This window comes from Falco peregrinus, chromosome 1 (genome assembly GCF_023634155.1).
Source record: "Falco peregrinus isolate bFalPer1 chromosome 1, bFalPer1.pri, whole genome shotgun sequence".
NCBI classification, from domain to species: Eukaryota; Metazoa; Chordata; class Aves; order Falconiformes; family Falconidae; genus Falco; species Falco peregrinus.
Window position 1 is genome coordinate 41,461,390 of NC_073721.1, and position 17,285 is coordinate 41,478,674.

Genomic DNA, 17,285 nt, shown 5'->3' on the forward strand with positions numbered 1-17,285 from the left:
ATTTAACACAGCTGAAAATTTGTTTTGGGTTAAAAGTCAAGTATCTGTCACCCCTTCATCACCACCACCACAACCTTTAAGGTCGGTGGGAAAAGTATTCTGTACTCCGTCGCAGTGGTGAAACTTCAGTTGAGCTGCAGTAGTTTGTGTACTTAACTGCAGCTCCTTTGGTGAAAATGAAGTTGTCGTAGAAGTTAGACTTTAACTTGAGTAACGTACCATTTGATACCTTGTAAGCGAGAAAGATTGTGTCCCGACAGCATGCTCTTTCCCACGCTTGTGCCTAGAGTTGTACTTGAAATCAGTTTGCGTGTTAAGCTTAAACCTAATCACACAGATATCTCAAAGTCCACAAAGATACATCACTGCTTAGGGGATTCTTGCAGTATAGCAGGTGCAAAACCCGTTCCAAAGTAACGATCTAGAGAAGCGTTTTCTTTCAGGAACACCATTTTCTCACTTCTCATAGATTATACGCCATACAACATAGTATCTCTCCATAAGGTGACTTGTGGCTAAACTGCATTCTGCAAATTTGTCTTAGAAATAGATGCTTGCATTTTCACCTGGTTAAGTTCCCTAAGCTAAAGGATAGCGACCTAGGCATTGTTACGAAGCTCAAAGATAGTGACAACAGCGATGGAGAAGAGTGATTTAACACGTAGTTGATTTATGGTTCATACAGGACTATATCACACTACAAAACCGGTATTAATTCAGAGTTGTGGATGTACTGCATGTTCAGGTAATAGTTTATCTACATTTTTTTCAAAAAAAAAAGGTGACTAAGCTATAAATACTGTATACGATTATCTTTCCCTATTTTTTTAAGCTTTTTTTTTATTTCCCTGTTTGTGTATAGTTTTATATATCTATCTATAAACAACCAACACAAAGCATCCAGAACATTTTGAGAAACTTTTATAGTTAACTTCTGCATTTAATTCCAGTAACAATCTAGAGGTGTCCACTCAGATGTTTGTTTAGTTCCAAGTCTTCATTGTGTGCTTTCAGGTTCTTTGAACAGCAGCAATAACAGTTGAGCAGTTATTTAAAGTAAAACTTTGCTCTACACAATTTCCACTTCCATGCTTTAGAATGGAGGCACAGCGGAACACTCGCCCAAGGGCAAGATTTCAAGAGCTTTTAAGTAGGTTTTATCTATTCATTTTAGGATAGAAAATGTTTCTTAACAGCTTATACGTAGAATTTACAAGTTAAACACAATTTCTCATGCTCATTTATTTGATTAGAAGTTTCTGAAAAATATTTTCATACAATTTTCATAGCTTATTGCATGTTCTTGTAAATAATCATAAACCTGTATGTTGACCTCTGTATGAAATGCACCGATAACAACTTTTAACATTTTGTGAACCTGATTGAAATGTACAAATGTACACATAAAATAAAGCCAAAATTGGTAATTAAGTAATGAGACAGAAAACAAAAGAAAAAGGGATGAAAATTCCATAACATGGTAAAGCAACCTTTTACAAAATAAAAAACAACAAAGAAACAAAACCACAAACCACAAACAGGGGTGAATTGTAGAAAACAGAGACAGTGGGTTGTTTTGACATTGATAATGTGCAGCTGAGAACCTGCAGCAAAGAGCCAAATAACTTTGAGGGAGTATGAGAAGAAACCAGGATGAGACAGAAAGAAAGGAGGAATGTGATCTCACCTGTAGAAGCTAAGTGAACAGCAGCGAGTAGCCTGCCACAGCACTCTCCAAACTAGCCAGCTGCGACAAGGTCTTTTACCACCACACTTTTCATGGCAGTCCCTCTGCTGCCTTTTCGTCTCGTCTTGACTCATCCAGGGCACACTCACCCTCTCTGCTTCTTCCTCCCCCCTCTTCCTTGGCTGCCCTCTCTTCCTCAGCTGCCCAACCGCTTCACAGAATCAGCCACAGCTGCACCTTGTCTACACCAGCCAACCCACCGCCCATGAAGCCAGCCCACGGCTGTATATTATCAATGCTAATTAACCCAGCTTCGTTCCTCTGCAGTAGCCTATAGTGCACAGCACTAAGGAATGTGTTGTACGAACCTTCCGGGCCATTCCGCATCGATTCACACTCAGTTACAAAAATTGAAGGACATGTCACAGGGCTCACAGCATGAACTATTGGGAGATTGGTTGCGGAATCTTTTCAAGTCTTGGGGAACCACCAGACGGTTGCAGGAGTTTACAACTCGCAGAGGAATACTGTTATTGCTAATTGTACTTATATTGACCATTATTCCCTGTACGCTGAACTGTGTAAGATCTATGATTCAAAAGTAGTTTAACCTCTAATGTTGTTTCTGTTCAAAATAAAGACGGGGGAATTGTAGAGAGCTTTATGTCCAGTGCTGGAGGCCACGATGCCTGTGAAGGGCCTTGAAGGCTAAAGAAGAGATAAAGTAAGATAAGGTTGGCTGAACGCCTGGAAGGAAGATGCGATATGAAGCAAGTCCAGAGCAGATGCGCGATGCCACATCTCGGCGGCTGGCTGAGAACATGAAACCCACAGAGATAAGAAAGAAGAGAGAAAAAAAATGCAAGAGGTTCAGTGCATTTGCAGCTTAGTAATTAACCAATTCTATGTAGCCAAGACTTGTGTGAACCAACGATACTTTAGTATGGGGCGCGTGAACAGAAAACGAGGATATTATAAGCGTGGGTTCTGGACTAATAAAAAGGTCTTCTGGTCGAACTCAGGAGTCCACGTCATCATCTCCTCAGGCCATATGCTCCTCCTTCTTGTCTGCCATTGCATGGACCTGCAAGGCCACACAATAAAAGTTAAAACAATGTTCATGGTGCATTCACTCCTGCCTGTGTTGGTCTAAAGCAGCTGTGATGCTGCCCCTGGTGTTACCTGTTCAGAGAGCTGCTGCACCTGCTGCTGCCAAATGCTCTGCTCCTCCTTCAGTTCCCCTACATACTGATCTATTTCTGCCTGGAGCTGGTGAACTGACTCCGAGAGCTGTTCAAAACAAAATAAAACACGAAGAAAATCACATTGGCTAAATAAATTTGGCAGTGACTGCTTCAGGGATAAAGCCTGAAGAAACCAGTGTCAACGCAAAGCTCAGCCTGCATTCTTCTGCCACACAAGTTTCTCTACAGACATGAAGATGTGGATGTCATTTCGTACAACCCCTGAGCAACCTGGGTTTCCAGGCCTGCCTTCTCCAGTGCCACCTGCAACTGCTGCTTTGCATCCAGACTCCCTGCCTGACTTGAGAACTGCCAAGAAAAATCAAAAAGTCATGGCAAAATGTTAACATGCCACTTCTGCATAGCCTTTCCCCTGATAGCATCCTGCCACATGATCCATGTTGCAACCTTAAAGTGCTCCAACACACGGTGATGTTCAATGAAAAAGAAAAAAAAGGAGAGGGAGAAGGAGATTAAAATGAAAAAGCTTGGATTTTAGCTCTGTAAAAGAGGCTGAACTAGACAGCTCCTCCCTACCAATTTTATATTCACTATTTGTTTGATTAAAACCTATTCTCTTAATTTAAAAATCTGGCTCAGAAACTTTTGTGCATTTCCAGAGTCTGTATTATACAGCCAGATCAGATGGTATACAAGCTTGTGATTTTAAAAGTTGTCAAACGCATCAGGAATTTAAAGCCAATGTCTGGAGCATGTCAGTTGGCACACAGTACTTTTCCCAGAAGAGGAGCAGCTGCCTTTATTTCAAGGGTAACTTAAGCCACTGACTGGGGAGGAAGAAAAAAAAACAAAACCAAAAATAAACAAAAGAGCAGTTTCTTCCCTCACAGGCTCAGGTTCATACCAGCTTGCTCTCTGAACTGCTAACAGCTGGCTTCCTGAATTCCCTTCCTAACTGGCTGCTTCTCTTAACTTTCCCCAGCTGACCTTCGAGTTACCATTGTCCAATTCACCTTCTGCAAGGGTGGGTACAAACACCACCCCTATTCAACTGGCTTCTCAGTGAGACCACATGACAGCTGCGTAACCAAAATGCCAAACAGATACAAAGCAGGAAAAGTCTTTGTATTGTCACGCCCTGTATGTTCAGTCACCCTCTCATATTGTACAACATTCTTTTCGCAGACCAGTGTCACAACAATTTCAGTCTACTGCTCCAGCTCCTTCAAACAGACCTTCTGTTCCTCAGAGGCCTCGCTGAAGGCCTTTGACCAAGAGGATGCCTCGATGAGGTTTTGTGCCTTCCTTTCAGAACAAGAGTTAAGCCTTGCCCCCACTCTCAGGAGCAAAGTCTTACAACGGTCAGTGTGATCTACCCTCACAGCCTGGAAGCAGTATGGTCACCTGTGGGATCATCAGTTCAGCCATGTCCAGTTTCTTATGCAAATCCTCCATATCCAGCTCCATAGCTGAGATCTTGGAAACCAGGCAGCGAACCTTTTCTGACAGCTCCGAATTCTGCTGCTTTATTTTCTCACTACTTTTGCTGAAACAAACCAAAATTAAAGCAGCATCACTGTATGTACTATGGGTCTGGTCAAGTACATGTCATACATTTACAATCCAGCTATATGTAACAGTAAGAATCACAGAAACATCACAGCCAGTCGCTTTTTTTAAGTTGAATATCCAGCCTCCCAAGTCACCACCTGTGGTGCATGCCCCTTGTGATGTTTTGTGGCTCTACCGCGAAGAGCAGTGTTACTCTGCAGTAACAAGCAGCAAATGGACTTACCTCTGTTTGTACAGCTCCAGTTTCAGGTCTTCTCGCTCCTTCATTAACTCTTCATTACGCTGGAGAAAAAAGAAATGACTGATTCAGCTGCAGACTTCAGCAAAATACTTCACCTTTAGCACATCAGCTGAAGTGGAAAGCATCAGAACTTTGGCAAAATCCTTCAGGACAGGTTTGCTTAGAACCTCCTGAATTTGCCAGGAATAAATCTGCTCAGCCTTTTCAAACGCAATGCTACTAACTGGACGTGAGGTCGTTTCTGCAGACTTCTGGATTAATATCAATACTGAAGTGTCTGCTTGATGGAGACCCTCCTGAGACAAGGTCTCGGTGGCGCTCCTGTTGTGTGGAGCTGGCAAGACTAATGAAGTGAGGTGCCAGATCTGAAGACAGCAACTGGACCATATGATTAGTGGTCACAGAAACCTGAATGACATTTGCCTTGACCATGGAGAATACAGGGCTTTACAAGGTTAATTAACAATTAACAATGTTACTTTCTGCCTCTTCTCTGAGCAGGGACTACAGACTTTGCATTAGTGGACGGACAAGCAAATAGCCAAAGGCAGAGCTCCTGGCGAAGCATAAGCAGAGGTGACTCTTACCTTCTCTGCCTGTTTTTGCTGCAGAGAGACGGAGGCCAAAGTATGTTCCAGCTCCAATTCCCTCTGGCGAGATGAATGTAAACGAGCAGCAAAGCTCTCGGCTTCTCCTGAACAAGTCAGAACAGAGCGAGTTGAGGCTGGACCACACAGAGCTTTTTGGAACTGGCTGAACAGCACTTTCTACTTTGTCAACAAGCTCTTAAGGCAGCACAGAGCTTTGTAAGTCAGTAGACCTGGTTCCACCCCTGGCTCTACAGGTGGTTCACTAGCAGCTCTGGGCAGTAAAGCTCTCTGTAACTACCATCCTCACTCTGAGGGAGATGATGAAACTGCTGCTGCAGAATAGGCAATATGTTGGTTGGGATCTTTCTTTCTAATAGAAGAAGTTGCTCAAACTTGGTGCAGAATGAAGGGCTTGGTAAAACCTACCTTTACACAATAGCTGTGTGGGAGGGAGGGTGGCGAAAAGGGAACTACGTTTTAAAAGGATCAGAAGAAAGTCAGAAAGGAACAGCCTGGGGTAGTCACCGGGGCTGAACAGGGCTGACAAGGCTTTAGCGATGCACAAAAGAACCTCAACTGCCATGGGATCAACATGCTCCCACTTGGGGGCAGCTCTGGCGACAGAGGCAGCGATGGTGCCAAGTATTGCCCACCGAGGAGTCGCCGAGTGCTGTGAGCTGGCTGCCAGCAACTGTCATGCCTCTGGCTTGAAATTCACACTTTGACCAACAGCTTGAGCTGGAGCACTCACAGTCAATTACCTGATTTCTCCCGTGCAGCTCGCTGAGTAGGTGCAAGCGCCGTCTGACACTCAGACTTCTCGGAAACTAGAATTCCAATAGTCTGGATATGAACCTTTGGGAAAGGAAAATCGGCTCAGCACAAAACTTCTTTGCTTGTAATTGCAACATCACTGTTGCCACAAAAGGCTAACCCAGTAAAGGTAAAGAGCTCGTGCAGTTAAGTACAGTCTGGCTGACTCCCAGTTTTCCTGAAGGAACGCGCTCGTGGCTTCCCGAGTAAAGACTACGAATGGTCAGTAATCCAGAGAACAGCAGAAGGCAGGCAGTATGACTGTAATGGAGGCTCTGCCTCACCTGTAGCTGTTCCCTCAGCGCGGCTTGCTCTTCAGAAAATTTCTCTTCCAGCTCCATCTTTTCCTGTATAAACAAATGATGTCTATTTAGCACAAAAATGTAGATAGGTAACCCTTGTTTTGTGTCAAACTAAAAAAGCAGTGATACATTGGTAGTACTTCCAGCATCGAAACGACAGCAGTATTTTTGAAGACATACTTCAGCCTTGCCTTATTTGAACGACTTCATTATTCATCCATCCTAGAACGGCAGTAACAGCACAGCACAATCACTGCTAGCATAAATACGATAGCGTTTAGGAGCAAGCTACTGGCAAGGACTTGTATTCTCCTGCCTCCACCACAATCCTCTAAGACAGGAGTATTTAAACGTTTGCTTTTCTCAAAATAAGAACGCTATCTGCCAGGCGGGCCTAACGCATGAAGTCAAAATATTCAAGCCTACGCTGCAAATGAAACTGAATCTAACACAAGACAAGACCACACATGCCTGTGCCACAGCCCACTACACTCTCTACTGCGCCAAGAACGAGATACTATTTTTCTGCCTGTCCAAAAACAGGACACACTTTACCTTCTCCAGCTGATCCACTGCCTCCTGGTTCTGCTGTTTCTGTGGAAGAAAATTGATGCACCAGTATCAAGAGAAAAGATTCTCATACATCTGAAACACATTTTCACTTCAACAAAGTAGGATACATGCCCAATTCATGCAAACAGAATTTCCACTGCCCTTTCTGTAGAGGACTAGGAAGTTCACCTTAGCTATTAAAAATACGAGATCTGGAGCTGCCTTCACTAATGTACTTTATATGCCAGGCATCTTTTTCATCGCTCAGTAGATTGCCACAGTTGTTCTCCAACACCGCTGCTGAAACCCCTCCATGTCTACATCTGAGCATCTACCACCTTCAGTTAAACTCGCATCCCCACATCTGTGCAAATGATGACAGTAATCCTGGTGTATTGGGATGACTGCAAGAAATGCTGGGTTTTTTTAAAAAACACCACCAATAAAAAAAACCCACAACCAAAAAACCCAGACAAAAACGTAGTCTTTTCCTTTAACTGAGACCTCAGACCTTTATTCCGCTGAAGAACTGGCCTTAAATCATGCAGAGCCGCACTTGTGTTGGCACACTTCTGCAGGAGGTGGTATGAGAGCACTGAAGCCAGATACAAAGAAAAGGGATAATTCTGTCCTAGCCCATTTCCATCTTACCGGTGAAGTATTTGGAGATTTGTTGTCCGTAGGTAATGCACCTTTAGATATGAGGTGAAGGAGACAAAGGTGGCAGCTGCCTACCCAGGCCGCCACACAACTGTGCTGCTGTGTTTGCTATTTGCTTCTTGGCTCCCTGACAGCTTCTTCACAGATGCCTCGTAACTAACTACATAAGCAGGAGGACTTTTTTGCCTTCCCAAAAAACAAGCATTGTCCAAGCTCTTTCTTTACTACTACTACTACTTCAATGCATTTTGAAAGATGACTACAGACGGAAGAGTGATGAGTGAGAGGTTTTCATTCTAGCAATGCCCATGCACAACATAACCAGCAAAAGCAAAGGCAAGACCACAAATGCAGCAAAGGCCCTACACAGTTGCAGGCAAGCATAAAAGCAGGCACACAAGGAGAATCTTAGGTGGACAATGCACTATGCCAAGTTCCTCTGCAGCCCAGCTAAAACACAAAAAGAAACAGAATGGAACAAAAATAACCCAAACCCCAAAACCAAACAACAAGGGGGGGTCACGGGGTACACCGGGAAATGCTGAACTTTGCAAAAAGTGTACTTTTACAGAGGAACACAATAGGGAAAAGCATTTCACACAAGAAAGGCTCTTGTCAGACTGAAACAAGTCCACTTGGCTGCATTTCTTGCAGCGTTAAAGCTGAAGGCTCAAAAGCAGCAGCGGGAATCCATGCAGGCCACAGGACAAAGCAGTTCACTCATCGTGCCAAGAGAAGCTGAGGATATGATCAGAAACCAGCCCCAGACCCTCTCAGAGACCTACTGCTCCCACTCTGCCGATATCGTTAGACCAGCAGCACCACCTGCAGAAACAGGTTTTCACACTGCTGCCAGCACCAGAATTCTGTGTTTCAAGGATTCGGACAAGGTGCAGAAATAGCTGTTTTATCAGGATGCTTATCATCCAGGGAAAGCCTGATGAGATCAGCAGAGCACACTTAAATGGAAACAACAAAACTCTGTTTCTTGTTCCTCAGTTGAGCCAATACATTCACCAGCGGCCTTAGACTTTGAGCCCCTTAACAGGTTTTCCGTGCAGCTCATTTTGTTCCCTACAGAGTGCTGTGTAAGCAGCCTTCCTTGTGGCACTAGGAGAGAACCCATAACTTTGCAGACACCCAAAGAGCTTGGAGGAGCAGCAAGCACCATGTCAGACTGGTTGGTTGGATTGTTTCTTACCAGTTCCTCTATCTGTGTAACGAACTGCTTGTTCGTTAAGATTGCTGGAACCCAGGGCTACTGCCAGCTCCTGGTAACGTGTCTGATGGGCACATGCAGACAGGAGAAAAAGGAAGGAGCCGAAGAGGAGGAGGGGAGGAAAAAAGCAGTACTTAAAAAGGACAGCAAAATAAATCCTATCAAACTGTGATAATCAGATTCTCCAAACAAAACAAAAATCTACCGTTTCAACAAAAGCAGCTGAGACATCAACATATTTTATCCATTCTGCCAAGGCTTCATTTTGACGTAAAAGTGACTCAGAAATAAGAACCGCAGTTGAACAGAAGCCAGATTATCCCCAGTCCCCAAACTGGAAACACCTCCGATACCTGCCTCCCAGTGTTGATCACAACTACCCGATGATAGCACAAGACAACACTAGACAGCAATGAACGAGAACTGTGCATTCAATTAGGTCCCGCTAACACTGCTGAAAGCAGAGTCCCAGTCAGTTACCAACAGTAGCAAATAAGAAAGGGGGGGGTGGGGTGGTGCGGGGCAAAGATTGAGAACAACCTACTTCCATTTCCTTAATATTTGTGGAAGAAACAGCACTTTCTCCATTCACATATGATGTAGACTACAAGCAAAGCAGTCAAGTCAGCCAGTTTTATTCCCCAAGGCAACAAGTCACTACTACGTAAGAAGTGACTACCCTAATAACACTCCTTATAGCACCTTTCACTCCAAATTACCACACACAGAAAACATACTTTTCCGGGTAAGGACAGATGCAGACTCCCTCTGCCACAAGCTAATGTGAATGATGCAGGTTGATTTCCGATTCTTTTCCACTAAATCAAGAATACATCTTTCCATGAATACATGCTGTCCATTCATCCCACTCAGCTTTTCTTCCTACTGCTGAAAGTTTGCGTTCTAAACCAGGATTTTTTTGCTTCTCAATGCTTAAATACTATATTGTTTAGTAGGATGACTGCAGACACCTCTGAGATTGAAGAGTGTTTTCTTGAGCTGACTGCTTAAAGCTCCACATCAAATATCAAGAGAATTAATAGGACAAATGGATCAAAACGAGGCCGTACCTGAGAAACCAGGCCATTGAGTTGTTCAGACAACTGGCGGAGACTTTCTGTTGATGATAAAGACCTGGGAACAAAAGAAGACCTTCTGATGACAATTTCTCCCAGAGAACTGCCCCAATCAGAACAGCACTGGGGAGGTATAAAGCCTTGATTTGTTGGGATCCTGTTGCAAAGCTGTTTGATAAACACACACAGACACTCACCTGTTCTCATCCAAAGCATTTTTATGATCCTCAGCTTCATGAATCTGTGGATCGAAACACAAAAACTTACAAGCCTGTAAAAGAAGATGGGAGTCACATTGGTGAATGTTGTCACTAAGACTTGATTACATCTGGGCTCAGATTCCACAGTAGCAGTAATTACTGTTTCCCAGAGAAACAGGAGCTTAAAACCACCACCTCAGTCCTGGCTTACACATAATTTCTGAGCGCTGTGAGCCCAGGTTTCCTGGAATGGAGAAACACTAAACGGTACAGGCTTTATGTGTGCTGTTACTATTTACCAGCATAATCAACACTTCGCTTTGCTGGAAAAAAACTGAACTGAATCTTTAAGTACCAAAAGGAAACACAGATTGATCTAACTGGAGACCTGTCTTATTAAGGGTACTCCCTGCTAACAGGAGAGAAAGGGAAAGAAAACAGCTCTGGAAAATGCAGGGGCACGTGCATGCTAGTGCTCTCTCTGCTCTCACAGAACATGACTAGATGCAGAGTGGAGAATGTAGTGTTTTTAACTGGAGAAAATCTGAACTAGTCGTCTCATATTTATGAAGATCATCTTTCTCAAAAAAAACATGGTATCACAAACCAATATTCAATGATTCAATAACAACAGTCATGATAATTCACAAACCTGTGTCAGCTGCACGCTCCCAGGAGCAGACAGAGCAGAACGACAATTAGGTAGACTGTCGCTGTTCGATAGCACAGGGACATTGGGAGCAAGCTGTTCAGCGCTACGAGTGGCAACATCACTGTCAAAGTATGCCTGTCACAAAACACATCGCAGGAATTACAGCCTTCATGCAAAATGAACAAACGCACGTCAAGACGTCACCTTGTGATCTGCCTGTGAAAACTAGATGTAAACAATCAATCATGTAAAACCATGTGGAAGGGAACCTGTGTTCTCCCCAGAGCAAACAGGTGACTGCGTCAACCCACAAACAAACACTGTCCCAGACCTGTGCCCTCTCAGAGCCAGTCTGAAGAACCAGCGTCCCATCATCAAACTCGCTGCTTTAACATGGGGCAGTAACGTCACCCAACTCTTCAAGTTCACACTCTAGATTAATGGCAAAGGACACACCAAGAAGCGAGCGAGGGCAAAGCCAGATGGTGGCCACTCTGCTCTGAAAAGCGCTACCTTCAGGACGTATCTGGGGAAAACAGAGGTCGCTGGATGCAGATTAAGACAGAAAAGAACAGGTCAGTGACTACCTGAAAACTGGTAGGTTTTTGAGTCAAACTCAAACGCTCCCTGTAAATCTTGGTGAAATGTGCGGCACGCTATGAACCACAAGTTTAGAAGGAGGACATTTACCAACAGGCCAAACTCAGCGTGGCTGGGAGCAGGTGCCAGTGGCCCTCATGGAACTATGAATCCCATGACTAGAAGGAACTAAACAGAAAAGGGCCAAAAACTTGTTCCTGGACAGCAATGCAAGTTCTCATCCAGCCTTCGTGGGAGGACGAACAGCATCTGACGACACCTCTACCCACAGTGAACCCGACAACTTCATTTATCTTGTACAGCATCAGAGAGCCATGAAGACCCAGAGCAGTGCTCTAGCGTTTCATGGCAATTTATTTCATCATCCAGCTCTGCTAAGCCATAATTTAAAACCACTACAAAACAAACGAGATAATCGTTTTCAACATTCAACCCCCCAATGTATCACAGCTCTTTGCAATGCCACCTGCAAGGGTTCCCTCCTACTTCAGTCACTTCCTTCTTGGCACTTCACAGGGAACCAGAAATCTCTCTCTTGGCATTCCCCGTCTACCTGCTCAGCACTTTTCTCGTGAATCAAGCAGCAAGAATACGGTAATGGTGAAGACATCTTAGGAAAGCAATAAAGTGGAAGACTGCAGAGGGAAACAAACAGAATTTTCTCCGTTTCTTTTTCGCAGGACAGATACTTGTGCTCTCAAGGAAAAACGTATGTTAGGTGCTCCTAGGAAGGTCAGGAATTCCCTTACTTCTTCCAGCTACAGGTCACCTCACCCTTATTGGTTCAAACACTCCTCAATATGAAACATCAGATGGACAAGAGGAATGCCTTCACCAGTACATGTCAAAAATGTTTCCTTCATTTCTTCTGGTCCAGACATTCTGTTTGCTTAATGCTTCAAGATGCAAAAAACAGTAATGTGCCTTAACCACAAGACCTTCCTTCTTCCTCCACCATCAGTTTTGAAATAAATTTAAAAAAAACCCAACAACTCAATAAACTATTTGAACAGCTGGATTTGTTGGAATCAGAGAGAATTAGGAACAAGACACTTCTCGGGAAATTATGCATCGTGAGGTTCTAATAACATAGCAAAAAAAAGTAATTCTGCTCAGCTTGGCACGCCATGCTTGATCCATTTGCTTTCGCACACGGAGTCCCGTTTTGCTGGGCTTTCTGTGTTTCACAGCCAAGAAAGCTGAAGTGGCTGAGATGGGAAGGGTCTGCCTCGCATTAAAGACACCAATGGCAGCAGAAGCTCGTGCCAACAATCAGCTTTTCTGCCCTATTAGCGTCAAGTGAGCTTCTGAACAGCATTTTCCTGACGCAGGATTTGTACAAGACGGCAACTGGAAAAAGAAACCTTTCATGCCATATTGCAATTCACGATCAGTTTTCAAATGATTTCTGAAACCCCAGACACAACAGTCCACATAACAGCCAATCAGATCAAAATGTATCTCTCCGTGCTAAGAAAACGAGAGCGGGGAGAAAACTGGGAAAACAAGAAGGAACAGAATTCTCCTTTTTCAGAGCAGGACTAAAAGTGCAGACCCAGGTAGGCCTTCACCGCAAGACCAAATGCCAGCTCAGCAACAGCACTGGACCACCCATCTTCACCTCACCCTCCAGTGTGAAACCAGCCTCTTTCTCTGTGGTCTAACTTAAACTGAGCTTACGAGCATTCACTGAAAATAATCCCCGTGACACGAGCAAAACTCCAGTCAAAATACATGCTTTCTGATGCTAGGCAGGCACACCCAGCACCCTCAGAGCTAACAGTATGTCACGTCACTCGGGTTCTACCGGTACGCAACCTACACGTACAAGCTCCAGCTGGAGGGACTTTCAGCTTTTCACCCTGTCTGCTGGACAGAACGGCTGCTGTATTATCACACAAAAAAAGGAGAAAAGGAATACAAAGGCAAACCAGAGTGAACTCCATTCCGTCTTGCAGGTTTCACTGCATCTAACTGGTACCCCTGGTGATTACTATAGTTACGCTTATTGATAAAAGACGCACGGATATGTAGTAAATAGGAGTTACTTTACGACAACTGAACTGAAACAATGGTAGGAAAATAAGCTACCAAAATGATGCAAGTGGAACGAAAATCAGAGCTTTGCTACAGCAACAGTGGAAGACAATTCTGGGCTACCAAATGTGACTTCCCTGAGCTTCTATCACAATTTGATCAAGCCTTACATTTAAATAAACTGCCTGAAAAGAATTTTTTTTAAAAGGCTGGGGTTTTATGTTTGTGCCTGAACACGTTTCTATTGCTTATTGGCATAGTTCCTGCCCTTTCCTCTTCAGAAGCCTGGCAACATGAAGACGCTAAAGCCTGTAAACGCTTGACTCAAAGGATCCGACTTCCTGCCCAAACCTATTTAAACCCAGTACTGGAACTTGCCAGACTGTACATCCCCTGCGCAAGTTTCATCGCCTGCTGTAAAATGGGTTGGCAGGAATAACTAGACAGCTTCCTCAGGGCAGCTGCTTGCCTGGAGATCAGCAGAGTCATGCCCTTCCGAAACAAGGCCGTAGGAAATACAGCAACGACACGCACAGCGGGAGAAATACAGACTAAGAAAACACTACCTCTCCCTACTGCAGTTGTCCTCAGCAGCTCAGTTAGTTTATCGCCTCACCCCACACTCCTCCTTTTCCTCAAAGCTCAGCTGTCTCGAGGAAGAGGTTTTGACAAGGTTCACTTTTTCACACGTTCAGTTCGACACAAACCAGAAGGGCGCAAGCACTTTACGAGCAATGGAAACGCATGCTAACAACTAGCTCCATGTTAATAAGAACAGCAACAGAACTCAAGCAACTGACAGCGGGTATGTCAGGACAAGGCTCCACCCAAGAAATCGAGGTCAGTGTAAACAGAACCTGAAGCATGCAGTAGGGAGAGCGAGTCACTGCGAGGGACACGAGCACTGCCTCACCTTCCCCCTGTCCAATGACGGTATGGCTACCCCATTGGAGCGCTTCAGGTCCGACACCGGCACCTTCAGAATGTTCTGAATCTGAAGGAGGTCAAAGAAAAGGGGAAACGGCTCAGAAAAGGACAGAGAGAAAGTGTCGATCGGAGGGAGCCAAAGAAACCGGCATCCTCCAGCTGGCCAGGAGCACGCAGCTCAAAGCAGCAGCTCTGGGCACACCCAGGGCTGCGTGACAGCACCGCATGATCCCACGCGGCTTTGGCACGTACCCTGAGCTCTAGTGTGCACCTTCCAGCAGCGGTAGCTGCTAACTATTGTGGCACGCTTCGCGTGCTGGCGATACAGGCAGCTGCGCCAGTCATCTATTACACCCGCATAACCATTTCCCGGCTCTAGTCACGTTGTTCAGAAAACCAGAGAACAAGGAGGTAGCAAATGAGCTGGGACAAAGACCGAGGCACTCACATTCTCTGGAGGCTGCTGGTCATCGCCCGTGGGTGTCTCGGGCCGACAGTCATCTTTAGTTTTGCGTTTTTTCTTAGTTCCTGCAGCTGCTCCAGGGCTATTTTTCTGCTGATACTCCTTCAGCTGTGAAAAATAATAATAATAATCTGTAATCCAAACAGAATATGCCTTCTGTGAGAATGACGTCAACCCCCCAGCCCCAACTCCACTGGGCAAAAAGACCAAGCGTAAGGACAAGAGAAATGCTCTTCAATGAGTTTGTCACCCGGGGGGAAGAAAAATAAAAATCAAAACACGTCCAAAAAAAAGGCTAAAGTAAGATCTAATGTGACGAGTTTACGACAAGAGGCTCAGAGCTGCAAACGTTCCACTTCTGCATACAGCTAAGAGTTTTTGGGAAACGACTTGATACTCCATCCTGCAACTAAAAGGAGATGAAAAGAAGTATCTTGGGGTGGGTTTTTTTAGCGTTATAACTAAAGAGCATTGAGGAAAAATGAATAAAGGGCAATTAAATCTGAACATTAAGTGAAACATCAACACCTGACAGTAAGATCTCCCACTCTGTGAAAGACTTTGAGAAGGAAAAGTACAACCCTTACAGACAAATGCCATGTTAATACAAGCAGCGTAGTCACTGTGAACTAAGGGCAGAAGCAACCTACAACGGATTTTTCAATCACACCCACTTCACCCCGGAAAAGCTAGTCTGATAAGCCATTCGCTTGATTTCGGCTAGGTCTTCCGAGCCGAATCGCTCGTGCTCCAGCAGGGTGAAGCCCCCAGCCAAGCAAGCCCCAGGCAGTTCGGTCAACTGCCCCTTTCCCCAGCCCGCAGCCCGGGCCGCGCCTCGGCCTCCAGGTGGGGAAAGAAGGACCCATTATTGGCAGAATTCCAAAATGGAAGCCCGAACCGCTCCGGGACACTTTCCCCTACCTAGGACTTTCACATACGCCGCTGCCGCGGCCCGCCGGGGAGAAAATCAATGTGGGGAAATCAGTAAAATGAGACCAAAAAACCCAAAAAAGGGTGTGGGGGACGTCGGGGGGGGGGGGGGGGGGGGGGGAACCGCCAAACCGAACCCGGCGGACCCACGGCACCGCCGGCCCAGCCCGACCCGGCCCCCGCCGCCCCTCACCTTCTCCTCGCCCGCCACCCGCCTGCTCTGCTCGCTGCCGCCCGCCACGCCCGCCCCGCGTCTGCGCCGCCTTAGCTTCGCCCACCAGCGGCAGCAGCCAGGGCCCGCCCAGCCTCCGCTGCAGCCCTGGAGGCCTGGCCCATCGCCGGGCTCCGCCTCATCGCCGGGCTCCGCCCGCTCCGGCAGGGCGCCGGGCTGTGGCTCATGGCCGGGCTCTACCGGCCGGGGCTCGTGGCCGGGCTGCAGCCCATCTCCGTGCCCCGCCGGGCCCGGCAGCTCCGCTTTTCCCTCGTTCACTTGAGGAGCACGTGCCACCTTGCAGTGCCTGCTCCCCATGTTGGAGCCCGCACCGCCCGCTGCTCGGGTGACAGCCCGCACCGCCCGCTGCTCGGGTGACACCCGGCACTGCCCGCTGCTCGGGTGACACCTGGCTGCCCGGCGTGCCCCACCCAGAGCTCACCTGCAGCTTCCCGGAGACGTTTGTTCCCCAGCGCTGACGGCACAGTGGGCCCTGTCGCTGGGAAACTCCACTTCCCAGCGTGCCCCGCGGCCCGGGCCCAGGAGGTAGGAGCCGTGTCCCAGCTCCCCGCCCCCGCCGCGGGCCGTGCCTGCGCTGAGGCGGCGCGGCCCGGCCCCTGACGCGGCGCCGCTCTGCTTTGCCCAGGGCCTCCGGTGGCGGCCGGCGGAGCGCCGCGGCCGGCTTCAGGTCCCCGGTGAGGCCCTGCGCGGGCTGGGGGGAGCGGGCCCTGCTCCAGGGCTGCCCCGGCCGCCGTCTATGGCCTGCCCCGTCGGCACGGCACGGCACGGCACGGCCGGGGGTGTGTTTTCTTGGGGGGGAGCTGCCGGCCTCGCCCCCCGGCGCTGCCCCCTCCTGGCAGCGCCTCTGAACACCGAAGTGGTGGGGTTTACGTTTTTATTTTCACCTGACGCTGTAAATCTACAAAATGCCGAAGAATATGATGGGGGGCGGGCTAACGTTACAGAAACCCATCAATATTTTACCTGAGCTCCCCCCCTCCCTGCCCAGGAGACGCGCTTTTCCTTTTTTTTCTCCTCTTTTATCCACTTTTATCCACTGACACATCAGCATATTTTCTGATTAGTGCCCCCCAGCACTGCAGCATCTTCCCCTGGCCAGAGGTGGCGTGAAATGTGTTCTCTGTGCTCTACAGATTCCCCCCTCCCGCGTCCTGCCAACCTAATGGAACCAGCCAAGAAGCCCTGCAGTATGAAATCAAAGAGCTGAAACAGAAAGACCTTGCTCTAGACCAGGAAACTGCACAATTATTGTCTGAGTATGTCCTTGGCGAGCTCAGTGTCCGCTGTGATGCCTCAATTATTTTTGTTTAAAAAAGAAAAATGGTCT

At 46.7% G+C, this 17,285-nt stretch overlaps 1 protein-coding gene and 1 long non-coding RNA gene across 3 annotated transcripts in view; both read right to left on the minus strand.

Moving 5' to 3' along the window:
* The window catches only part of LOC129783691 (golgin subfamily A member 2-like), a 70,957-nt gene that overhangs the window by 29,021 nt on the left and 24,651 nt on the right, over positions 1–17,285 (minus strand). Inside the window, exons 16-23 of one of the 2 annotated variants that reach the window (XM_055793979.1) lie at positions 6,966–7,004; positions 6,393–6,455; positions 6,057–6,150; positions 5,293–5,399; positions 4,688–4,746; positions 4,297–4,438; positions 2,870–2,977; positions 2,606–2,771 (exon numbers count right to left, since the gene is read on the minus strand). In XM_055793979.1, coding sequence (XP_055649954.1) covers positions 2,730–2,771; positions 2,870–2,977; positions 4,297–4,438; positions 4,688–4,746; positions 5,293–5,399; positions 6,057–6,150; positions 6,393–6,455; positions 6,966–7,004 — 654 coding nt within the window. In that variant the 3' untranslated portion in view covers positions 2,606–2,729. Of the gene's footprint in view, positions 1–2,605; positions 2,772–2,869; positions 2,978–4,296; positions 4,439–4,687; positions 4,747–5,292; positions 5,400–6,056; positions 6,151–6,392; positions 6,456–6,965; positions 7,005–17,285 lie in introns of those variants that run through there. The other variant, XM_055793980.1, reaches the window with a different exon arrangement.
* Positions 9,800–16,029, minus strand: LOC129783692 (uncharacterized). The gene is made up of 5 exons (XR_008745499.1): positions 15,920–16,029; positions 14,782–14,904; positions 10,770–10,904; positions 10,115–10,158; positions 9,800–9,975 (listed from the first exon to the last, which is right to left on the minus strand). It is a non-coding gene; the product is annotated as an uncharacterized LOC129783692 (long non-coding RNA).